A 26236-nucleotide genomic window follows, 5' to 3' on the forward strand; every position below is an offset into this window, starting at 1 on the left:
GTAAATACTGTGCTCACAAATTTTTAAAGGTTTACTAAAAGGTAGCAAATAACACTACAGACATTGTTGGGGGACAGCATGCTAATTCAAATCATGAACTTTGTGGTGATCTTAAAGTCATGTGACCATTGTTGTCATGATCCTGGGTCCTTTTGACCCAGCATTTTGTGTTTTCTCTTCGATTTTGGTTCTGTTCTTCCTTTGTTTAGTGTTTACCCTGTTCTGCCCGTGTGTTCCTGTTTTATTGTGAAGGTCTGCGTCTTATGTGAGTGTTTTCATTTGCCTCCCTAGTCTCGTTATGTTAATCACTCCCAGCTGTGTTTCCCACCTGTGTGTAATCTCCCTGTGTTCTCTGAGTGTATTTAAGTTGTATTTTCTGTCTTAGTAATTGCTGGTTCGTCTGTGTTGTTTCCCCTCGGTCTCCCTGCGTCTCTCCGTATGTATTTCCCCGGACCTCTGCATCTTCGTTTCTGGTTTGTTTTGTTAGTTTTACCCAGTTTAGGTTTTCCTGTTTCACCTTCACCCACGCCATTGCTGTTTGTATTTTCTTTTGTTAAATAAACACTCACCTGCTCCAGAGCTGCTGCCCTTTGGGTCCTTTTCTACATTCCACACGGCTTGCCCCGGCAATCCGTGACAGTTGTGTGGTTCATTTTATCAAGATATGATCCATTTCTTTCAACGTTGGGAAAATTACTTTATTACAGCAGTTAAAAATTAAGTTAAACACAAGAAACATGTAACAAATAGCTTAAAGCAGCAGAATGGTATGTAGCTCAGCAAAACAGAATACAGTTTGACCAAACAAATGTGTGAAATAGGTTAATCAATTTAAATAAAAAATGAAGTAATAATGTGATGTAGAACAAAATAAAGAATTTCAAAATGAAAACAAAAACAAAGTTAAATGGCTTAATAAGTGTTGTAAAAACAGCATTAAAAATATCAGTAGAAAGTGTGGTGCAACAACACGGGTTAGTGTCAAGTGTTGTGAAAATACACTGTTAAAATTAAATAGATGCATAATGGCAGATGTATTGTTGCATGAGGTATAAAACGTTTCTTGCATCTGTCCTTGTCACAGCTTAGCTGAATCAGCCGGTAAAGTGGTGCAAATGTTGAATAACAGTTTGCTCAGTGACCACCGCAGCTTCAAACGTGTTTCATCACAGATAGTTCTCAAGACTTCATTCTCTGAAAACCAAACTCACTCACAGGCAACAAATCCTGGCCCTATATTAAACAGAATGCCCTTAGCAATCCAATGACATTCACGGGGTTAGGTTAACTGTTGATTCTAAATTATTTGTTGGTATGACTGGCTGTCTGTCTCTATTTTGTTATCTCTGTAACAGATTGGTAAGCTGTCCAGGGTGGACCCTGCCGCTTGCCCTGTCATACGGTGCAGGTTCCCCCTGAGCCTGAATTGGATAAGTGGAAGAAAATGGATGGATGGTAACCTATAATCTCAGGGCTTCCCATTTTATTCAGTTGATATTGAATCATAAATGAGGTAATAGCTAGGAAAGAGGAAAACTAGAGGTCAAGAAAGAAAAACATTTAAGACTTGTGACTTTAACAATCATCACTAATTATCTAGATAACTGTCTAGATGTGTTTTGGTTGACGGGTTAAAAAAATTTAAAAAGAGAAGAAAAAATTGGATTAAACAAGGCTGTTCTGTAGTAGACAAAACATTTTTTGTCTCCTTGTCTGTATCATATAAACCTGAAGTAGTCACCCTGGGCGCAGATACACTCCATTGACTCCATTGATCACCCATCGCCTCACCAAGTCTTTTCTTTCCACCTCACGTCCTCCTCCTTCCTGCTCTATCTCTGCTCTGGGTTCTCTCCATCACCCCCTCCTGTAGCCCTCTTATCACCCACAAAGCACACACATTTGCACATACTGGCATATATACAGCCTTTGTGTCCTGGCAGACAAGAATGCACACACTCATAGACACAGCCAGAGAGGCGCAGTCACACATTTAAGCACACACACAAACACACACAAGATAATTTCCCCCACTCCTCCCTCCTGTTATTTGTGCTCTATTTTGCTCTGGGTGAGTTGGCGCCATACTGTAACTGTCGATTGAACCCACTGCTGTGAGCTATGTGGTTACAAACCTACACAGACAAATTCAGGCAATATAAATCTTGCACATTTTGCAAATAAAAATGATTCCCTGTGACACACCTGAGGAGGAAACATCAAAGCTCAGAAGGATCCTTTTCTTTTAATGAAAGTGAGTCATCCTTTACACAGCTGGTATTTGCCTCCTTCATGTCATATAAAGACACCTTATCAAATTGTTTGTGTTGTTAAAACTAACCAATTCATATAAGATCCTAAAAGTGCATATTTACAGCACTTTTTTTGTTTTAAATGAGTGAAAGCTGTTGCGCTTTCCTCAGCGTTTTTGAAGTGTAGCTCTTCTCTGTTGACAACAGACTGACATAAATGGCACAACTTTGCAGTGCTGACAGGCAGAAGGAGAGAATCACCAAATGCCTGAATGATCCTCTCATCTCCTAGAGCGGCATGTGACTTGATTCTTTCTGAAGCCATATTGGCAATAGCACAGAAATCATTTCAAAGTGCCCTTTGCAGACGGCAGCCAAAAGAGGACCAGAGCTGGTCGATAGGAATGTCAATTAATAAGTAGGCATAATAATTTGACTCTGAAGCCATTGTAATAAACTTGGTTAACTTTGTGCACAGAATTTTTACCCACCTCTCATTCTTTTGTCTTGCCTCCGTTGCTTTTTTCTCACCGGCCCATTTTCTTTCGCCATCACGGCCCTCTTTTTGTGAATGTGCCATCAATTGTTCAGCAGTCTTTTAAGTCTCGCAGTGAGATCTATTTCTGATTCTTAAACACACCATGGGTGGCCAGTGACAGAGTTTTTTTTAAAGTTTCATAACAAAAAAGAACTCATTCAACACAAGGCCTTTCAGGCTTCAGTGATACTAAAGGTAGCAATCACAGTTGATTTAGATATCAGAGAGTGCTGGTATATGTAACAGCTCTCCTGGGTTGTATGACATAACAATACAGGCCACTTAACAAAAGGAGGATGATTGCATTCACCATGTGTGTCCCATCTGTTACCTGACAAATGAGAAACATTTTGTTCATGAATCTGTAGCTTGTCCCTATAACATGGCTACCTCACGAGAGGATAGACCCCCACCACCCCCACCACTACCACCAATAGCCAAGACATTCATTTGCAGGTGAGATGAAGGATGGAGGTCAGTAGGGTCAGTGTGACATTTAGAACATTCACTTGCTTGAAATTGCTCCTCTTCTGTGTTCCTCTCAAGGAGTGATTTGACAAACCGGCTCTTCTGCAAAATTATAATTATGGCTGTCAGTAATGACACTTCAAACTATCATAATTATTCTGAACAATGGCAAGTCATGAACTGGTGTAATTAAGCCTTTCTAAATACATATGGTGGATAATTTGATCCTGGCTTCCCCAACTGTTCTACTTGAGTCTCACATCAAGATGACTTTGAGACACAATATGTTGTTCTGCTAAAATTTATCAGACGACATTTTGGTTTCCATGGTAACAAGAAAATAAACTCTATACGCATACACAAGGGCCACGTTTTTAAGATTTCTCTCAAGGGTGGAATGGGAGCCATTGCACAACACAAACCTACCAAAGCATGCAAGAGTCGAGATGTTCTATTCTGAAGCCTGAAAATGGTTTAGTACCTGGCCATTTACAGTTTCAATTTAAACACATAGCCAATAGTATAGTTACTGTGGTCTTTTTTTTCTCCTTAGTTCAAAGCTTGAACCTGGCAGCGAAATTCTCAAGGGCACAGGCTAATATGATAAACAGGGAACAGTGGTTTGCAGGCTTGGGGGTTGGGCTCTCTGCTTTTTACAGTTTGCCCTTGCCCTATGAAAAGTGAGGAATGGCAAAGCAAGGGATGGTTCGTCTACATAGCCAAGGGGAGGAAGAGGGACGTGAGGAAGGAAGTCCCCCACCCCCATCAAGTTTCACTGGGGTATAAGGAGACAGATGAGGAGGAGGTGGAGGAGGAGGATAGTGTTGCAGAGATCACCAGTCATGGAGGATTATAAATGATAAATATAAGGAAATAGTATTTTCCTCTCTTTCAAATGAGTTCCTCTGGGTTTCTTTTTAAACCATTATTTTTAGAATAGACAGGGGATTTATAAAATATGCAAGAGTCATCCACTGAACAACATTGCATGCTAATATAACCAGATTTCTCTGGTTTCTTTGTTAAATCCTGTGTGTGTTGTCGAGTTGAAATATCAGCTTATTGTTCCACATTTCAAAAACCACTGCTAAGCATCCCTCTCCTTTAAATTGAAAGCCAAAAATATCTACTAAAATATTTTACTGTCATGCGAGCAATCAGTTAAGCGGGGTAGGGGTCATATTTTGGAAATAAGAGATACCACATTTTGGAATTAATCTCTGCAATTCAATCTCAAGGACTGATTCAATAAACAGTATTTAAACAATTTATGAGCATTGCAAGATGGACTTAAGCCCTCGTAGTCAGAAATAGGCAGCTAACTCCGAGAGTGTCTAGAGAGGGGATTGGCTGTGCTTAGAAACAGACATTTAGGACAGACGGTTAGCAGATGGCAGGGTGACAACTTGAGCTAATGGTTCTTGTGTTGACATGGCTCAAGGCAGCACATCATCACATCAAAGTCCAACTCTCTCAGTTTCGATTAACACTCATCAGATGACCTGGAAAATGTTAAAAGCACGTGAATATTATTTTATATATTCCAGTATAATTTATGCATGGAACATTAAAAGCTAGGAAAAATAAAATTGTGTTTAACACAATACAAGAATACCATTGTTACAAAGTGAAAACTAAAAGTATATCTTTACTTAAAAGTAGCTAATACCCTAATAGAGTCTTGATACTGAAGAATTAATATATTTTAAAGCTATTGTTACCTAACGAGCTTTCTTGCAGCTAATTTAGAAATGCAGTTTACTTTTTTCCATCGTTTGGATAGAAAGTTATCAAAGTCTGTGAGTCAATAATTCATCTCAACATTCACCGTGGTGCTAATTAAGTTTCACATGTCTTCTTCTGATGATGAAAAGCAATAGCTGACATAGAGAGATCATATTATCACCTTTTTATTTTTAATACAAACACACGCAGACTTTTCTCAACACCTTTCTCCACCTTTAAGTAGGGCACATATATCCCATTTCTGACCATAATGATATTGTAGGAGCATAATGAAGGAGTAAGCAGCAGACTGGGGTTTTTTTTAAGTTGGGTGATGGGGGTCAGGGGTTGTGATTGTGGTGGTGGGGGCATAATTGGCAGAGCAAGAGGTTGAGAGAGGACATCAGGTTGGCAACCTGTGGCCATCCTTCTGATGTTATCCATGCGTATGCTTTCATGAACCTAATCCCACGAGGCACAAACAAGCACACACACACAGATACACAGAGTCACGCACGTGCATGAGTACACACATCAGCACTGACACAAAAAGAAAACTTTCAGCCATGCGCATCAAGAGCTGGAGCATTGCAAAGTTGGCATTTGGACAGTATTTGCGAACAAACTGGCAGATGTCAAAAGGCTTTGACGGTAGGGTTTTAGCGGGGGGAAAAGCACTAATACGGATATGCTGTAGTTACTGTGTGTGTTTTTGAGTGCTGTGAGTCCTGGGCTGCCAAAAGCTATAGCCCCAAGCCAGCATGCTTGAGCATAATGCCGCAGTTCAGCATGAGTGTGAGAAGATATGGAAAGTAAAACTGTTCTCCTTCTCAGAAACAAACAAAAAAGTTTGTTGGGTTTGGAAAAACTTTAAAAAAGGATCTTTAAATGATAACACAGTTCTTGTGATATAGAAAGTGAGTTTTAGATTAAATGTGGTTGCACAGACTCTAGATGTTCAGGGCGCTCAAGTTTCATCCTTATGACCATCTGATATCGACCCTAATCCCCATGTCTTTCACACATGCCACTATTAAAATGTTTTAATTTATGTAAAAATCAAAATATGTGTTCTCTCTATTTCAGCACCAATGTCAATTTGAAAAGGGCTATCTGGCAAAAGAGGAAAAGAACTCAAGACAGATTTGTATACATTGCTTTAACCCTCAGGCTTGCAGGGTAATGGTAGGATTAATTACTGTTGAGTTTGACCCAAGGAGAACTAGAGCAGATTATCCCAGATACCGCAGAGGAAGGCTTTAGCGTTGTCTCTTCCCTCCATGATAGCAGAGTGACAGCCACCTCAACCGCTTGGATGCCACTATGCCCTCACTGATTTGGGCCATTGCACAAAATCACACAGCGATAGCATACAGTGGGCTCACGTGGCAACGGCAGCTATGCGGCATTTACACCCAGCAAAAGTGTGCGTTTTTGTCTCCGTTGGATGCCAAGCAGGCAACCATAAGCCAGCTCTTTCCTCTCACCAGGCAGGCATCAGAAGAGGAGAATAATGTGTAATTACAATAGACACTCTAAAACAAAGCCCTTCACTTTCGATGAGTTCCTCTTCTAGAAGGGAAGGTTACCTCAAGGGGGAATTCTAATGAAGCAGATGGCTGAGAGCTCACAGGGGCAGACGCCGACTGCCCTCCTTTTTACAGTCTGCCAACATTTTCAGGATTCTGAGGAGCTTCACCTGTCTCCTGACCGTTCTTTGTGTTCATCCGAGTGAAAGTGTGTGTGTGTGTGTGTGTGTGTGTGTGTGTGTGTGTGTGTGTGTGTGTGAAAGGCTTTTGCTTATTGACACATCTCACAAGAGGGAGGGAAAAAATAGCTGCTAAGGGATTTTGCGAATTACAATTGGGAGCATGCTGCATGTAATATACAAAAAGAGATATACAGAGAGAGAAAAAAACACTCAAAGCAGGTGTTCCTTATATTTTATTCTATACCGTTTTATTTCATCCAGTATATGTGCTTATCAACAGTTCACTCCTTTTACCGCCACACAATCTGCAAGCCACGGCTACTGTACGTGTGCTTGCTGTGTGGGTCAGCGCAATGTCCCGTAGCTACCTTTCACACCATACATTTACAGTTCCCAGTTCCCTTATTGCTTTTTTTCATAGTTCCCATGTTAAATGCAGAACAAAAAAGATATCCCTTGATCAATAGCAAAGCGATCAAAATACTGTCCTCCTCAAAAGGTTGTTAGTCCTCATAAGAAGTGTTGAATCAGTCACTGCCTTCGTGAAACAAAAAGGTTGAGCCTTCAGATAGAAAGACTTCGTCTGCAGCGTCGTGTAACGAAAATGTCCCACTCCTGCGCTGTACCAAAGTGTAGAGCTTATACAATGCAAAATTCCTTAAAAATCATGGACAGGTTATGAACTCTGTACAAACACACAATTTGGTGAACATTGCTTATCATAATCTGGCATGGAGTTGACATTACTTATTAAGTAGTCTAAAATAAATACAGAAATATAAATAGGTCCTATGGAAATAGCTGTATAACTAAGTAACTTGTCAACGTCATGATGCCAACATTAGATTAAATGGAGTTATAGTACTTCCACAAATGAAAGACAGCTTTAAGAGGCAGATTTTTCTTTTCTTTCTTTCTTTCTTTCTTTCTTTCTTTCTTTCTTAAATCTAAACCCTCGTCTCTCCAAATAGAATATAAATGTGCCCTTTTCTGTTTTGCCCACATTAATCCAGGGAGGAGCAGGCTCACTTTTGGCTTCAACACAGGATTTTCTGATGAGCTGCAACTAACAGAGAAACATATGCGACACATATTTTCCAAATCTAAGCTTCTAATTTGTATATTGTTGCATTACAGAAACAAGTCATATTTTGCAGATGAATCACTTTTAAAACTGCCTGAAAGAGTGTTTTTGTACCGACAGCTACAAAGAAGGTCTCCTGCCACGTCGCTGTACTGCGGCATTACCCTACAGAATCTTTCAGGTAATCTGTAGGTGTGTTAACCTATACGCACCCTGCTGTTCCTAAAATGGTTCATGTACAGGTTATACTGTCTAACAGCCTGCTTTGTGGTCAGAATAACCTTATAGTTCCTTTATTTCTTCTCACTAGAGAAGCAGCAAATGAGGTCAGTTTTATTAGATGCTACAATAAACAACTTTATATATATATATATAAAGCATCATATATAGCCATCTTGTTATCATATCAAATGACTCCGTGCTACCCTGTCCTTTCAAACACCTGATTCTGGTGCTGGTGTGTGCAATATGATGAGCATTTATGGAAAGGTAGAAGGAATCTGCAGTCATGAATGAATAACGAGGGCCTTGGAAAAAAAAAAAAGTTCCTTTCTTTCCCTCGAGAAATTGCAGGTTCAATTCTGCTGCTGCTACATCTAATCCTCAATCACAGCAAATGATTTCATTAGTGTGCATTGCTTATTCACCAACCCATATTCATGGGCAGCACAAAGGGAGAAGGAGGCTGAGATTAACCAGTGGAATTGGAAATCCACCAAACAGAATCTGAGGTTGCTGCTGAACAGAAGCAAATATGAATTGTAAATGGTACAGAGATGCCGTGTGGAACTCCACCAAAGCTGGAGGTAAGAGAGGCGCAACTTACAAATCTGCTGGCCATTTCACAGCACATCTACTGTAAATAAGCAGGCCAAAAGTTATGAACATTTTTGTGTCAATAAAGTATTAAACATGTTTGTGCTATTTTATATTTATTATTGTGTTGACCTGCCCAAATAGTGTAGATGGAAATTAGCTAGTGGTTAAATCTGATGCAATTCCACTCTTCTCCTATGAGACTATTTTTGTGCATTATGCATTTGTACATTATGCTACAGAAAAACATTTTTCATGAAACCCTCCCTATAAAGACCAGGTATCCTTGACCTAGATTTGATTAAGTTATTCAGCATGAAAACAGACATGTCAGGCGCTTTTGTACTGTTTCCTCCATAGCTGGACTGGCCATCGGGCATACCGGGCATTTACCCGGTGGGCCGCTGGCGATTTTTTGTTGTTATGGGCCGATGGATTTTTTTTTTTTTTTTTTTTTTTTTTTTAGGAAGGGTATATATAATGAAAGGTGTTGGATTGGCCAATTGGTCATGATCGACTCTGGGCTGGACCAATTACAGCCGAGGAGGCCGGATGGACCCTCCCCCTTGTTTAGCAATCACGTGATTTTTGCGCATTGCATGCCGGGAACTCGTGGCAAAACAATCCAAGTACCGCATCAAATGCAAGCATTTGCAGCACCGCAAAACGTTCATTCTCCGGTTCCAATGCCTTCTTGTTTTTTCTTTGACGCACAAAAAAGGAATGTACAAAACAAAAGGAGAACAATGCCGGTCCGTACAAAGACAGACTCGACGAAAAGACAAAGAAAAGATACGAGGAAAAAATCAAAGGAGTGAAAGGGTCAGACCCTTACGAGCACACAGAGTGGACAAAAGACGTTAGCGTGTTGCCCAACTTTCACCACGCTCAGATTTATAATTATACGGTTCTTGGAGTGAGTGCATACACTCATGAAGTTTAGTAACTTCAGGTCACTGCAACAAGCCCAGGTACAGTTTACCGACGGATGGGTACAGGACCTTGAAATGCACCGAGTAGAACGAAAGACCATCGTACGAACAAAGTTTACCAGTCTCACAAATCGTCGTCATAAATACACATTCGTTAACCGTTTATTAATAGGACCTTTGAGCTCAACGGTAATTAATTAGTAGTGGAAATAATTTCTGGTTCATTACAGAAATGTAGCAGTGACAATAATATTGTATGCTGTAATCGCACTGGACAATTAGTGATACAAAACAACTGTTTTATCCTGTGAATAAAAGTATATGTTTTTGTCAATGTACCATGGTAATAACAGAAGCGAAGCGCAATATTGTGTCAGGACAATTCACTATTTATGTACAATAAACAAAGGAGCATAGCGCGACAATTTCTGTTCAGCGCCAGACTTGCTTGTAACCTATATCACCAATTATGTTAAGAAAAATGACGTATTAACTACTACAAAACTCTGACCTTTGTGGGAATGCTTGGAGCAGACTAACATGTGAGCTGGAGTGTTCTGAGACGTTATATTTGGTATATCCAGACCATCCGTGGCTCTTACTTCGGAAACATGGCTTAAAAAATTTCTCTTCAACGACATAATCCGATAAAAAAAAACGATCTCTTTACCCGTCGGCTTCCCGTGGCTGTCATGCGACCGGCTATTGCAGTTAATAATACAACAGCTTCTTGCCATTTTTTGGGTTTCTTTTTATCCCTGTGTAACTGAGTTCAATTGAAAGCCTGCGTGCGCTAGTACCTCTTGCCACAAGTTCCCAGAACCCTTTGCGGTTTTACCCCTGAATGACGTCACATTTTCAATCTTTATCCTGGTGGGCCGGTCTCCAGTCGATTTTTTGTCCCAGTCCAGCCTTGGTTTCCTCTATACAGATTTCTGAAAAACTAGCTCCAAGAGTTTGTACAGAAAGATGGCAGATGTTGTGACGCTTCATCTGCCCCTTCATTGCTGTTTTCTCTATTGCTCTCAAACAGCCATTTTCTTCCCATGTTTGGATGGGTGACACAGGGAGACATAATGAAAATAGGTCTCTGCATGAGCGAGTGAGTCACCGTTGTTTTTCTTTATTCGCCTCAAACGACACAAAGTTTCAAAGCCTTCTAATCTAATTCCCAGACGATTCCTCTAAGAAAAAAAAAACACTGCCTCTATACTACACTATGCTACAGATGCAGCAAAAAGTCTAGCAGGATGGAAACAGAAAATCCCCTTGAAGAATAAACATCGCTGTCAGGTGAAAATCTTGTTACTCTAGTTTTGGCTATTTTCATACCTTTAGTCTGAATGAAGGATTAGATGAATGAAGCTAAACATATTTTGTGACCATAAGGATAATGAACCTCCTCGTCATTTACATTACATAATTCAAGCCAGAAGATGATTAATCAATAGCTAATTTTCTTTTACTTCACAGTAATCAGCAGTTTTCAAACCAACTTTAATAGACTCAGTTAAAAACAAACCCAGACTCTTCTTTAACCAGTTATCTGTGATAATGGAACAGACTGAGTTAGCCAATTTGTCAGTCCCTCCACAGTGTTTACCTCTCCATACAATCTAGGACCCATGTCCCACTCATGTCTGACAGCACCTCTGGCTATCAACTCTGCCTTGTAACTGAGGGGCACACTGTCTTGCATGTGCACTCACTCACACCGCTCAAAACTTTCTCTCATTTTCTCCTAATCAATGTTGAAAAACATCCACTAGCGCTCTACAATCACAAAGTGGGGGCAAGTAACCCATCAACATGAGTACCACATGGGGTGCCTGTCGGACTACTTGTCTTCCCTGTGGCTAAGTGTCCAACTATGTCATTCCTGCAGTGCATCAATGCCGCCTCACATCTACACCTTTGTCTTGCAGGCAGGCTTCAAACTATCCTCCAACTCTATACCTTAATAAGGTCATATTGTGAGAAAAAATGGGGAACTTTTTCCTGATGTTGGAGGCACAGTAGCCTGTCTGACTTTATGATGGAAACAGGTACAGAACAATTGTGGTTTTAAATGCCTACACAATCAGATAATCAATATCCCCGATGTGAAACATTTCTGTGTCTTTATTATTGTGATTTTGTTCCAGAGCTCTGTTTCCTTCTCCTTGAGCCATGAAGCCAATATAAATGTTTTAGAGCCATTCAGATAGCTGTTTACTGCTAATGAAAAAAGGTGTTAGATGTGGGAGAGGTGAACAAAGCACTGCTATAACCATTAGTAACCCAGTCTGTCTGTCTAGAGCAAGAAGACTCTTATTTTTAAACATTAAAAAAATTCATTATATTGGTTTAAATACATTGCTGTAATGATTAACGCTACGTTCTCTGTGATGCCCCTCCCCAGTCTGTCTCTATCTAACACAATATCACTCGATTATATTCCACATTTACTAGCCCCAAAGTCCCTTTGGGCTGATGATGGAAAAATATTCATTAGTCATAGTGTTTCCCATAATTCTTAAGAGGTTATAGATAAGTGAAACACATACATACTCAGTGAATGCATACTTGCAAAATAATAAAATAATAATAACAATAACTTGTTCTAATATTGTGAGTCAAACACAAAAAGAAATGTGCTTAATTCCTAATTATAAAAGTGGTTAAAACTGCTGTGGCTGGGCAGGTTGGTCGTAAAATTTGCTCAACATTTTCAACAACATGAAATGTAATTTTTTTTTAAATTGGAAATCCAAAATAGTTAATTTTTTTGGAAAATGAGAATACGATCTAATGGACATGAGCATGTCAGTAAATGTGCATTTGTGCAACTGCGTGTCATGCCATGTGTACTGCTATACATTATGAGTATAACTTTACATGACTGTAATGAGGGGAGGGCATGGTAGCTTTGTATGTGCGTGACTCCTGGATAGTATTTGAGGGTCAAGGGATTACAGACATGTCTTGTTAAATTAGACTGCAGTGGCTGACTGCTGTGACTTAGTTAAGGACTCAGCTGTCTCGGTGGAACCTGGGTCTGCCTTTGTGATGAGCTACAGACAAACATGTAGAAACATATCACTGATCCTCCCCTTTGAGAGTTTCATGATACCTTACTCTGCTGTGTATATCGTTTTTTAACCACTTGAAGGCTCCCTTTAGTGCCAACAGATTTTGAAAGCATACTTTTATTCAAACAGACTCTGATACGTGCTTTTTGACTGAACACTAGTAAAAAAAAAATCTAAATTATCTAAACGTTACTTATCATAGATGATCATGTGAAAAGTAACAATATCCCATTATACTTTTTAAAAAAGTTTTCAACAAGCAAAAAACTGTTGCTTTTTGAGACGCTGCTTAATAATAATTCTAGTAAATAAAATAAAATTGAGGCATTTAATTGCCATTTTCTCAGCCATTTCATTTAAATAAAATAAACAAAGAAAAATAAGAATACCAAAATCAAAATTTTGAAAAAAGTAAGTACATCACTTATGTACCCTTCAAATCCATGAAATGGGAATCAGGTGTTCAGGATACTCTGATAATTACAAACTCTTTAGGAAGTGACAGGTTGAAATTGTCTCACTTAAACCTGTGACATAAGATCCGGTCTTCATTTACTTTCCATGTGTGTAGTGTTGTTGTATCAATATCTGAAAAGCTCTCTAAGAGCTCTAAGAAATATTGTAAAAATATTTCCAAAACAATCTGAAATAAATAATTCCACTGTAAGCTAAATTACTTATAAGTAATAATATACTTTAAATGACTACTAATTTGTCTATTAATTGTTCCCCAGAGAATTCAGCCAATCAGCAGATCATTTGATGAGATCTCATCAAAGGATCTGCAGTTAGCTTTGTTATCTGCTGGTGTCTGCTCAACCGGAAGCCACTAAGTAAGATACGAAACCCAAGTTGCTCTCTGATACATCGATCATCTTGCTTGTAAAGTGCTTGTGTGAATGGGGGAATGAGACATGTTGTATAAAGCTCAGCTGGAGTAGAAACACTGAATACAAAAAAATTATTTATTTCCCATTTACCATAATTTGTCCTTTGTCAAACTCAGTCAAATCCTCATGCTTGCTGATTTTTTCCTGCTTCTGAACTTTGAGGACAACATTTTCATTTGCTCCCTAATATAGCCCACCCACTAATTCACTTCACCTGTCAGTATGTCACAATGTTATTGTCTGTATATGCAAAGACCAGGCCTTTTGGAACAATGTGCTCAGGAAAAGAGAAATCAAATATTATTCTTTTTGTAATAATATTAATATGCATGTTTGACACAGATCAGAATCAAGTTTTCAGGAGCAAAAAAACCTTATTGTCAGTGAATGAATCACCAAATTGTGTGTTTAGAGGGAATTTGCTGCCTGACTGCAGATTTTACAGTCATTCATCCCACTATGAATTCTGCATTATATTGAAGAGTGCCTAAAGACAATGAAAGGCTGTCTGAAGTTTCACACTAGTAGTATACACATTAGGAGATGCAACAAGGAATGGCTCAAATAAAGAAAAAGGGGTAGTTATGGAATGGCTTAGTCGTAGCTCAGATTTGAATCCTGTTGAAAGATTGGGAGTGAAATAGGAAGCACATAGAAGAAAAACATCAAACATCTTGAAATTAATATAATTTTATGTTATTTATGCTTAAAATTACTTTAAAAAAGTGCAAAATGGCTTTAGAATTGTAGTTACTTTTTCCACAAGACTATTACATCAACTGACACATTTGTTGAATAAATAATTGCAAACGTACATAAGCATACTTTTGATCCTATTTGATGCACTAAGAGCCAGGTCCTGTTAATCAAATGTATTTGATTAATGCATCATATAAGTATGACCACCTTTACAACAGCACAAGTTTTAGCAGTTTCCTGGTCTTCATTCAGGTGTGTGTTAACACAATGCTACAGTCTTCACAGGAATGGATGTCCTATTAAATTCACCCCAAGGACAGGCCTTGGAATGTTCAGAGAAGCTGACAAAAAATACAAAAATAAAACAAGAGCTGCAGCTCAGACTCTACAGGCCTCAGTTAGCATGTCAAATGTCAAAGTTTATGACAGTACAATTGGAAGGGTTGCCAGGAGAAAGCCTCTTCTCTCTACAAAGAACATGGCAACACAAAACGTAAGACTTCTGGAACAATGTCCTTGAAGAACAAAAAACACCACAGTGGAGATGTTTACCTATAATGCACAGCACCACGTTTGGTGAAAACCAAACACAGCATATCAGCTCAAACATGTCATACCAACTGTCAAGCATAGTAGTGGAGGGGTGACTTGCATTTGTTTTGCTACCTACAGCAGACCTGGGCACCTTGCAGTTATTGAATTGACTATGAACTCCTCTGTGGACCAAAGTATTTTAGAGTCAAATGTGAAACCATCTGTCCAACAGCTAAAACTTGGCTAAAACTGGGTCATGTAACAGGACAATAATCTCAAACACAGCAGCGAATCTACAACAGAATGACCGAAAAACAAAAGAATCAAGGTGTTGCAATGGTGTGGTCAAAATCCATACTTCAACCTGGTTGAAATGCTGTGTCTTAAGATCTTAGGATGAATGCTCACAAACCTTAATGAACTGTAGCAACATTGCAAAGAGGAGTGGGCCAAATTTCCTCTATAACGAAGTGAGAGACCAATAAATTCATGTGGAAAATGATTACTTGAAGTTGCTGATAAAAGCTGCTGATTCCACAAGCTATTAAATCAATGAGTGTACTCGTTTTCACTTATATATATATATGTGTGTGTGTGTGTGTGTGTGTGTATGTGTGTGTGTGTGTGTGTGTGCGTGTGTGTGTGCGTGCGTGTGTGTGTCAAAATCTCTCTTATCTTTACTTGTTAAGTAATCTATGTATTGGAGATTATATTGCAATTGTACAATTTTTCTCAGGTTTACTTTGGCAATGTAGTTATGCATCAATATTTTAAGGAACACATGCAGAGGAGTAATCTGTTTTAGAGAACCTAACTGAGTAACACATCCAATAACCTCACAAACAATTTATCAAGTACTTATTCTGTGTCTTGGTAAAGGACACTTTGGCAGTAGAAATGGCTGCTGCTGCTGCTGCTGGAAACATCTGTCAAAGATATTGAATCCATGACCTTTTCAGTGGTGGAACAGTCTCTTAACCCCCTGGAGCATTGTGCCTTCAGTTAATCTACAATAGCAAAAGTACTTACTTACATTCAACTTCATCTCCAACTCAGCAGTAGCTTTCAAAAATGTCTTTGTTGACAGCATATAACAACTAAAATAGAAGTAATTAAATATCAAGGTGTATTCTAGTTTCCAGCATTTTTCAAATACTTCAGATTGTGTACTGAATATACTGTTTTTCCTACATGAAAGTCTAGTTTGTGGGATATTAAACATCTGGCTATTTTTTACTTTAAATTGTTTGCGTGCTACACAGTGGATCATACACGCTAATGGAAGTCCTAGTTTTTGTGTAAAAAGGCTCTGATGATCATTCTAGGAAAAAGTTTTGCTTTGCATCTGACTGTTCCACTGATTCACACATATTAGCACTAACACTCACACATTAACAGTTGCTCACAGTCAGGGGAAAAAATATGCTTTCACATGCTTTCTACACACATTAGCAACATGAGCTTGGAAGACAAAGTGAGCTTGTTAGGACATGATTGAGGACTCTGCAGAAAGCCAGTCACTCACATACTGTTACGTCTCAATATTTAGACGGAGGGGAGCTCGCTGAACCCCTGTACCCCTGCTTCAAAAACAGTAGTAATTTGAGAAAGTGGTAGAAAGCAAGGATAATGGGTCAAGAAGTGGTGAAGTATTATCCCACAGGAAAAGTCTTTTTGGTTTCCTAAAATCTCTTCTCCATCCCTCAAGGTTTTGAAAAGATTATACAGAGAATAAATAAGTACAATCTAATAGATACATTTAAGGATCAACAATATGTGATCCTAAATGAGATAATACAAGAGTCAGACTGTCTCAAAGCATGTTTTTTCGCTAAAAATGTAGATAATTTTTAAACACACACACGCAAAAAAAAGAAAGAAAGACAAAAACATTGATACATGCAGGTGTTAGTGCATAGGTTCCTGCAGAAAACGAGTATTATTGGGTAGTCCATTGAATCACCTAAACATCACAACATGAATTTGGCATAGTTATAGAAATAAATAAAATGACTGTCTTTTAAATGGAGATCATTTTCACACCCTCCTAGTCCCTTGATTAACTTATCATTTAAATATAACTCTATCTATATACACAGTATCAATGAATAATAAAAGGAAAAAGCATAAATCAAACAAAGTGTACTATAGAGCTCTGAGTTGCCCTATGAAGTGTCTTTTAAATCACAGTAAATGTAAAATCTTGGTAAAAATAAAGTGAAAAATAGTCTGAAGACAGAAAAGAATGCCACAAATGGAGATCATTTGTGTTTTAGTTCAAAGGAGCACAGGAGGGTGTGATCAATCCTCACAAATTTGAAGGGAGTTTAGAGCGGACAGACTGAGGTTCTAGATCAGATGAAAAGGCAGCAGAGTCCCTCCGTAAAGACAAGGCTGGTGAGGCCCCGGAGGAATAAGTCTGGTGAGGGTGCCCCGGAGACATCTGGATTGGAGGAGTCATGTGCCCTGGCACTGAGCTACAGGGTTTGGGTACAAGAGTAGGAGAGGAAAATGGAGAAGGGTAATACCCAGTTTCTATTGAAGAGCAAGGAGTTTGGTGGCTTAAGACCTGGGCCACCTCCTGGGGCAGGGATGAATGGGAGCTAGATAAAAGCTTTAGGTCCTCAGAAAAACGTCCCAGGGGGGAATCTCTTCCTGTACTTTGTGGCTGGCTTGGAAGCTGTGAAGGAAAACAAGTTTGAGGCATGAGCAAAGAACTGTGGGATCCTGTGACACTAGAAGGGTCACTGTAGTGGAAAGTCCTGCCTGCCACAGGGCTTTGAACAGTGGGACTGGGTGCGACTGGAGTAAGGCAGGGTGAGGCGTTTGCTGAACCATACTGGGCCAGAGAAGCCAATGCAGACCTTTCCAGTGACATCTGGTGAGGTAAGCAGCCAGACTGGAGGCCTGCCAGGCTAGAATGGCTGAGGGAAGATGGGGAGCCCTCAGCAGGCTGCTGACTGTGCTGTCCTCTACCAGAGGATGGGGAACCTTGTGGAGGGGACTGGAAAAGGTTTAATCCACTGGTAGTCCTGCCTCCTCCAGCAAACTGCTGCAGAGGAGCCACCTGAGGAGGCTTGGCAGGTGGTTGGTTTTGGGGAAGCTGACCAGATAGAGAATTATTAGATATAGGGCTCTGACAGCGAGAGGAACTAATAAGCCCAGAAGTAATTCCTCCAAGAGAACAAGCTGTAGATCCTGCTATATGGCTTCCAATTGTGCCACTTACTGCTCTGCCTATATGTCCTCCAGTCACTCCTCCAACTGTCCCACTTGAACCTCCACCTAAATGGCTAGTTGTTGATCCACCAGAAGTCCTCCCCATTGATCCGCCAGAATTTCCTTGTGTTGAATCACAAGAAAATCCTCCAAATGTTCCCCCTGAGGCTCCACCATAAACCAGTCCCACTGATCCATCAGAAGCCCGTCCCAGGGATCCTCCAGTGGTAGTCACTGCCAGTGATTCTCCAGAAGTTCCACTGACTGACCCCCCGGAAGCTATTACCAGTGATCCTCTGGAAGTCCCCCCAATTGATCTCTTTGCCGTATCAGTTATGGGCCCACATGTATTGGGTACCACCAATCCACCTGATAACCTGCTACAAACAGTTTCCACTGCTCCCTCAGATACTCCTACCTTGGTTTCCCCTGAGATCCCTCCTACTGATCCACCATTAGCTCCTCCCAACCCAGAGTGCCCACCAGAAGTCACTTCTAACAACCCAGTTGTATAGTCCTCTCCCGCCCAGGAAGTGTCCCCACCAGTGGCCCCTTCCACAAAACCTCCAACTGCTCCACCTAAAGTCCATCCCGTAGCACCACCACAAGCTCCAGCTAAACTTCCACTTAGTCCTGACCCTGTGCTTCCACCTATAGATCCTTGGTGAAAGAGGTTTGAGAGAGGTGGTGTACCAGAGCGGAAGGATTTTTGATTTTGTGGTTGAGGGTGCAGCTGGGCCGTACTAGATGAAGGTGAACCAGAAGATGAAAACTGACCAAACGGGAACACGGAGGTTGCTCCTCCACTGGACACAGGCCCAGACCTGCAAGGTCCGCGTTGTATTCCGCTACCTGAAGCATGCTGGTTTGAACTAGTTGCCCCTGAACCTGATGTAATTTGCTGGGCCCGGAAAGACGCCAGCAATGGCATGTCTATCCCAGTTTGCAGCTTAGAAGGTGTGCTAGAAGGAGAGTCCCCAGCAGAGCCAGGTGATGTGGATGAAGGAACAAATGTGTGAAACTTTTTAAGTCGGCTAGGAGGGTCCTTCAGGGAACCGAGGACAGAAACTGGAGGTCTGAAGAGCGTTGATGGGAGGTGGGGATGGTGTGTCAGGGCTATGGCTACAGAGGTGGTGGCAGCTGCTGCCTGGAGAGGTGCTTGGATGAGTGGGGCCCAGATGACAGGGGTAGGTGAGGGCGGTGTCTGTGGTGGAGCGTTCTGCATGAGGTGGGCACAGTGGGCCATGTCCCTGTCATGCTGCACAATCTGCTGGATGATCTCATTCTCCTGGTAGTTGAGTACACCAGAGCTGAGGTCGTGTTGCACCTTGTGCTGCAGGATGGAGTTTTTCTTGCCTTTAAGAGCGCATGTCCATGCACACACAAAGACAGACACACAGAAAACAAGAGTGAAAAGTAAGAGAAGAAAGAATATTCCAAAAACCCTTTCTAAAAGAAGAAGCTAGCATAATAACAGGTATGAACGAAAAGGATAAACATTAGATTAGCTTTTAGTGTGATTCCATAAGTAAAAAGGGGAAATCGTAAAACAACCATTGTGTCATAATATTTTGGTGAACAATATTTTGGTGACATGCTTGATACAAAATAAACACTGTAAAAAAGAAAAAAGAAAAAAAGACAATAAACCTGGAGGTATCCCTCTCAGAGGGAGTGTGTAATTGATTCGTTTTTGTTTTTCAGTTTGTTAGCATTCTTGTCCATAGTTTTCAAGATATCATTTTCAAATTTTGTGTGACGGTAGATACCAATAGCAGCTCGAACTGAGTTAACTGTGATGAAAATCAGGTCAAAGTCAAGGTCACACCAAATGTGAAAATTAATAAAAACTTAAAAAAAATTTTTTAATGGATTCCCTTAAAACTTCACAATAACATACTAGGCCTTGGGGGACATGAGTGCCTAGGTTGGCTAAGCATTTGACCTTGACCTTCATTGTTAGAGCCGAGGTCAAAGTTGACCTTGAAACTTTTTCTCCAGAAACCATACCAGGTTATATATCATACAATCCTGATCAAAATTTTAAGACCACTTGAAAAATGGCAAAACATCATATTTTGCATGTTTCAGCCTGTTTCAGTTTAAGCGCTGTTTTCAATAAATTGCATGTTTAAAAAAACGTTTTGTCTCACATTTCTTCTTGTTGCATGTTGAAGCTCTACTTGGAACCTTGTTAAGATCCAAACACGCAAAATATGATTTTTTTTGCCATTTTTCAAGTGGTCTTTTGATCGGAACTGTATGAAAGAGCATGAGGAGAACACATATTTTATTTTTTTTAAATATTATGTCCTAAGGCATCACAATGATGCCATAACAGGCTAACTATATAGCCTTTATTAAAGTCCTTGTCCTTCGGAGGGAGTTGTGCTCTCTGAGTGCTCTTGTTCTAAAATGCAACATCTATGCAACAAAAAAATTTATGTGGAAAAAATATTAATACTAAATCTGAAATTCCATTTTAGAATAACAATTATCCTGTGTTCATTTGTTCATTTAACTATTGCTTACTAAAGCTTTTTGTGCTCCGTCACGTTTTCACTCTGGTAATGTATGTACTTTGAAGTACCTGTGAGGTGTGCACAAGGTCAAAGAAATAAGGTGAGCGTCATTATGGCAGGCATATCAACTGCTAAACTACCCTCTTAACAAAATGTGCACAGTCTGGATGCTAGAGTCCATTAGTCATTGTTCAGTGGCTGCGCTAGCAGTGATGGGGTTAATTCACATGACTGCCATTTTCAATTTGGTGTTAACAAAAGGCTGTGAAATCTGATGATACTGCAAACGCTATAAGCCCCAGATCAATCTGTCCAATTTTCTGTTATGACTGGTGTCAGATTACTTGAGCTTTTTCTGTGACGTATTGGAACTATTTTAGCCAGCCTGACCTTGCACCTCTTGACCTTTTATCACCTGCAAATCAGATTGTGCCAAGTCCATCAAGAGAGTAATTAATTTGCAGATTTCACCTGTTTCAGTTACTTTATTAGGAAACATGGTGTACATAGGCATCAAGCCCAGGAGAAGGGATGGACACAAGAGACCATTTCACAGAAACATTCCTATCAGCCCACCACATCTTTTTCAAAGCAGCCATTTTCTACAAAGAGACCCCCTAAAGCATTTTCGCTATCTACCATTCTAAACATAGCTGAGGATAAAACAGCATGCAGCGAAGGCTGAGTGATGATACAGGCATGCGTTTCATTGTGAATTTTTCATCTGCCTAGGCTGAGCCTGGGAACAGTGATGGATATGGAGAGAATATCAATTGTATGAGTAAGAGAAGTCACACAGGGATTTTAAAACCGGAGCTCTATCTGCATGTTTATATGCAGATGACTTTGAAAGTAATTTCAGTCACTGAGTATCACTGAGAACAGTTTTAAACCCCCTAAGTTTTGTCTAAGAGCTCCAGTTCTGGTTTGAAAGTGTTTGCTCTCTTGATGGAAAATGCTATCAAAACTCACTAAATGAAAATATGTAGTACTGGTTTGCACTTTGGCTTAAATGGATGAGACTGGATGTGATTTTCTCACCAATACGGTCCAGCCGGTCCAGAGCAACAGTCTCAAAGGCCCTTCTCATCATAGGATATTCCTCCAGTACCTCATTGAAGTTGTCAACAGACAATGAGTACAAGCGGCAGTACGTGTCAGCTCGGACGCTGGCTGTCCTTCTGCCCCGTGTTAGCAAACAAATCTCTGTAAGAAAACACAACAGATAAGACATGAGTGTTTTCTGGTGTTTAAAGCTGGAGGTCACCTGCAATATAGCCAGAATTTTTAAAAAATGTATACCCGTGGAAGTAGTACTTTTTACTAAAGGCTAAACTAGGAACGGTGCCAGATGTTTAATTATTATCAAATTACAAACACAATTTCAACTAAATAAAACCTTTCTGAAGAGATTCTGATCCAGCGTATTTCACAGCTCTCTCCACCACCATCATCAAAATGAGTCAATGTATGTTCAAGTTTAAATATATTTATAGATTTTATCTTTTTTTTTACAAGCCATCCTCTCTACATAAAATACACGTATTTAAAAAAGTAAACAAAAAGGTATTCTTAGTTTAAAAAAAAAAATAAAAAACAGATATTTATTATTTTCTGAAGTATATAATTTCATGACTTTCATGTTTTTTACCTGATAATACAGCATGTAAACTGTAACATATAATTTAACAGAAAATATTTTCCTGTTTTAGCAAAAATCATTTTGTGCAGCAGTGCAATACTTATTTTTTTCACATGTCTGCCAGCCCTTATCTGCCAGAAGTACTCAGGAAAACGAATGCTTCATTTACTACTGTACAGTTCTAATTCACAGTCCCGTGTGTGGGTACAACTATGTCTCTGCTGCATGCAGATCTTGTTTATTTAAGTGGAATATTGCTGTGGAAGAGTTTGAATTTGCAAATAATCATATATGTGCATCTGGGCTGCACAAACGCATGTTAATATAGCGTGCTATATGTGTGTTTGATCATGACAGTAAGGCAATATATGAAGACAAGATACACTATGTGCATATAAATATGCTTATATAAAAATGATGTATACATAAGTAAAATATAGTATATTCTATAACTTTATATTACATTAACTTTGACTTGTGTACATATATATTAATAATAGTCATTTATACCATGGGATTAATAGTTTATTAATATCCTTTCTGTTTAACATTTATATCATCACATCAAGCTGTCATCTCCCTTCCTGTGGTCTGTATCGCACTGCCTGTTTCTTATAAACCCAGGATCCAGCTCATTCTGACACTTATCCTCTCAATAATGCCACACTATACACTTTCTTTATATGAGATCAAATTGTTTAAAAAATCCCACTAGAATAGTTTGACTCTCAAATGTAAAATCTACTTTTCATGTGCTTTTATTTTATCTATTAATGTGTTAGATTTTCTTTTTGCACATATCAAAAGCCTCTTTCATCAACATGGAGACATGACAGAGAAAAGAAAACAAACAAAAAAACATGTAAATTTCTCTGTTGTGCAAGTTTTCATATGTGGCTCCATTGAAAGTGAGCTGTGTGTGGGCGCATGATGTAAAATGGATGCTGTCAATGATCCAGGGCTTGTTAGAGGCTAGACACAATCAAAGCTAATCACATCAGTTTCTTTCATCCTGTTAAAATTAGTGCTCATATCAAAATATCAACAAAGCTATAATATGTATATTATATATATATATAATATCTAATATTTCTACCAATCACATGAGGACAGACCAAGATAAACCAAATTAGAAAATAAACAAATGTAATGTCGTTATTCATTTAAACTTATCTGCGCTAGGCTCTTTAGGCTACTGTCTGCTGCTGTCTTATAGTTGCATTAGTTTCATCTTCCTGCATCTGCTCACCTTCATGCATTGCTTATGGAGCAGTAAAGACACAGGTAAAGTCAGATAGTGTTAACCATGTTACATTATTGTTATTACATTATCATAAGTGCAATATATATATATATATATATATATATATATATATATATATATATATATATATATATATTTATTTATTTATTTGTTTATTTTAAAGTTACTTGAGGAAGGTTGGGGTGCAGTAGCATGGAGCAAGGGTAGCATGTTGGCTGTTTACCATGATTACACAAACATTATGCAGGAGTAGTAGTAATGGATAGTATATATTAATTTTAAATAACATGAATAACTGAAACTTAAACAGAATGTTAAACTACAGCTTGTTAGGGAGCTCATTCTCTGGACAATACTTTCTTTAAACCTATTTTCTTTAACATATTTTAATAATAATAATCGATTGGATTTATACAGTGCTTTTCAAGGCACCCAAAGCGCTTTACAATGCCACTATTCAACTTAAAAGAAATGCAGCTGTGAAGTGTAAAAGTGAGATCATTGGTCATGGTATTTGAATGCAATCTATAATGTGATATCTAGAATCCCCTATATCAGTATACTTTCCTAAATGTTGCCTGTTCAAACAAGGGCAGTAGAATTTTATCACAATTTTAAAAAGAAAAGATATTTTATGAAAGTATGACCTCGTGTAGCCTTGAAGAACAGGTCAGAAGATCAACATAATTTAGCTTAGAATGCCTATATATTATTCCCTTTATGCTTATATATTGTCAATACAAAAATGGCAGTAAGAAACAGGGTGTTAGATCACCATAGCATTAACACTTTGAACTTCAGTTCATTTTATTGACCATGACCTTGGTGTACATAAGAGCCTAATGTTCTTTGGGGGAGATTTTATTTTCCTTTACCCTGCCCAACCCTCTTATACTGCATACTGCAGATACAAAAACATTATTCTTATCACGATCTGCAAAAGGAACTCATTAACCTAAAATGAAAGTCTTCATGGTGTAGCAGTTGTCAGTGACAGATATTGGTAAGCACATATAGACTATATATAAGACATATAGCACTATAGAGAGAAAAATGTAGCCACTGTGACATTATCCATTTGTTAGCGAAATAAAGAAATAAAAAATATATGAGTGAACAGAGCAATTTTGGCTTTTATATGACAAAAACAAACAAAAAAAACAACGTAAGATGACAATGAGTTTCACAAACTACTGCGCAGAGACTGCCCTGGCTTCCATTAGGCTAAACAAGCCCTTGTATTCTTCTGGTCACTGAGTGTGAAGTGGCTATGATTGTGTGCAGTGGTTTGAAAATTGAGACAAGGGAACTGATGAAGAGAGAATGCATGATTTGGCAGCGAAGCAAGTAAGAAATACACTGTGTACTAGGGCTGCTCGATTATGGCAAAAATGATAATCACGATTATTTTCACTGAAATTGAGATCTCGATTATTTGACGATATTTATTTAACCCTTTAAGACCTACTATAGAACCAAGTCCGCCAGAGCTTATATTATATTTTTACATGTTGTAGAGCCATTTGTGGGAGCATTTCAATTTGCTATGCAACTGTTATAGCCCATATTTTAATAATATGTATGCATTAAGTCCATAGTAACTACATTAATTGCAAAAAAGTGCAATAAACTACAAAAAAAAAATTGAAAATCTTTTTTTTTTTTTTTTTTAACATATATTACTACTTGGAGAAATTTAAGAGGTTTATCCTTCAAAACTTTAAATACAAAAAAAGTTGCAAAAAATAGTTTACAACAACAGGAAATTTATTTTGAGTGTCTTCATAGTTTTATTTTGGAGATACACCAATTTTTATATACTGCAGGAAAAGCGAAAAAAAACAATCCTATGATGCAAATTTGCAAAGAAAACAGCAGGTGCATCAAAATAAACTATTTCCAGCAGTGCAATTCGAGTTCTAAGCATCCCAGCAACTATTCAGAAAAGTCAAACATGACCAGTATAGGTTTTTAAGGCCTACAAGTAAAAAAAACTACAATTTCCGCGAAATGACGTCACTTCCGGTTTCGGCCAGCAAATGGCGGACATGTGACAGTTCGTCTGACGTCTGTTTCGCTGTGGGAAGTGTTACGAACAGCTGATCGGATCGGCAAAGCGTGTTTCTGGAATATTATGTTTTTGTTGCTGCAAGCTCTTTTTATGCAGTTTTTGCAAAGCTTTATGTGGAAGGAAACCGTGACCGAGGACAAGCTGATGGCATAAGATGTAAGTACAACTCCTCCGGTTTAATATGCAAAACAAATTATTGCGCTAGCTTACACGGTTCCGGTTCTACAGGGATTTAAAAATAGTTACACAAAACGGAGCGTGCTGCTCTGATCGGCTTTAAAGGGTTAACAATGACTTTAAAAAAAATAATATAAAATAGTGTGCAACACCACTGAAGTTTTTTTTACCTCTCTTTTCAACCAACAGCAGTCACTCTCCTCTCCAAATAACTTCTGCTTAACTTTCCGAGCTTCCCTCGGGTCCTCTTAATCAGCGGTCTCCAACCTTTTTTGCGCCACGGACGGTTTATGCCCGACAATATTTTCATGGACCGGCCTTTAAGGTGTCGCGGATAAATGAGGGAGGGGCTAATAATCGGCTCAGTCATTTTTAATGATCGTTGAAAGCCCAGATCGTAATCGTGATTAAAATTCGATTAATTGAGCAGCCCTACTGTGTACTATATATGAAACGTAAAAATAACCTCATATGCAGTGTTTTACTGTTTGTGTGTGAGAGCCTGAATGGACAATACCTAAGTTAGCAAGAGAGGTGAGTGGATGTGAACGACTGAGTAAAACAACAGTCTATATACAAATTTGCAATGCTTGTTTGCAGATGTGTTGCGAGTGTGTGCTG

The 26236-nt window shown here is 39.0% G+C and overlaps 1 protein-coding gene across 1 annotated transcript in view; it reads right to left on the bottom strand.

Moving 5' to 3' along the window:
- Window positions 1-10422: 10422 nt before the first annotated feature.
- Window positions 10423-26236, bottom strand: part of hcn4 (hyperpolarization activated cyclic nucleotide-gated potassium channel 4) — a 76290-nt gene continuing 60476 nt past the window's right edge. The window contains exons 7-8 of the mRNA XM_082535975.1: window positions 21503-21667; window positions 10423-19295 (exon numbers count right to left, since the gene is read on the bottom strand). Of these exons, the coding sequence (XP_082392101.1) occupies window positions 17029-19295; window positions 21503-21667 (2432 nt within the window). The 3' untranslated portion in view covers window positions 10423-17028. The remainder of the gene's footprint in view (window positions 19296-21502; window positions 21668-26236) is intronic.

The sequence above is a fragment of the Aulonocara stuartgranti genome (genome assembly GCF_965226115.1).
Source record: "Aulonocara stuartgranti genome assembly, chromosome: 1".
Taxonomy (NCBI): domain Eukaryota; kingdom Metazoa; phylum Chordata; class Actinopteri; order Cichliformes; family Cichlidae; genus Aulonocara; species Aulonocara stuartgranti.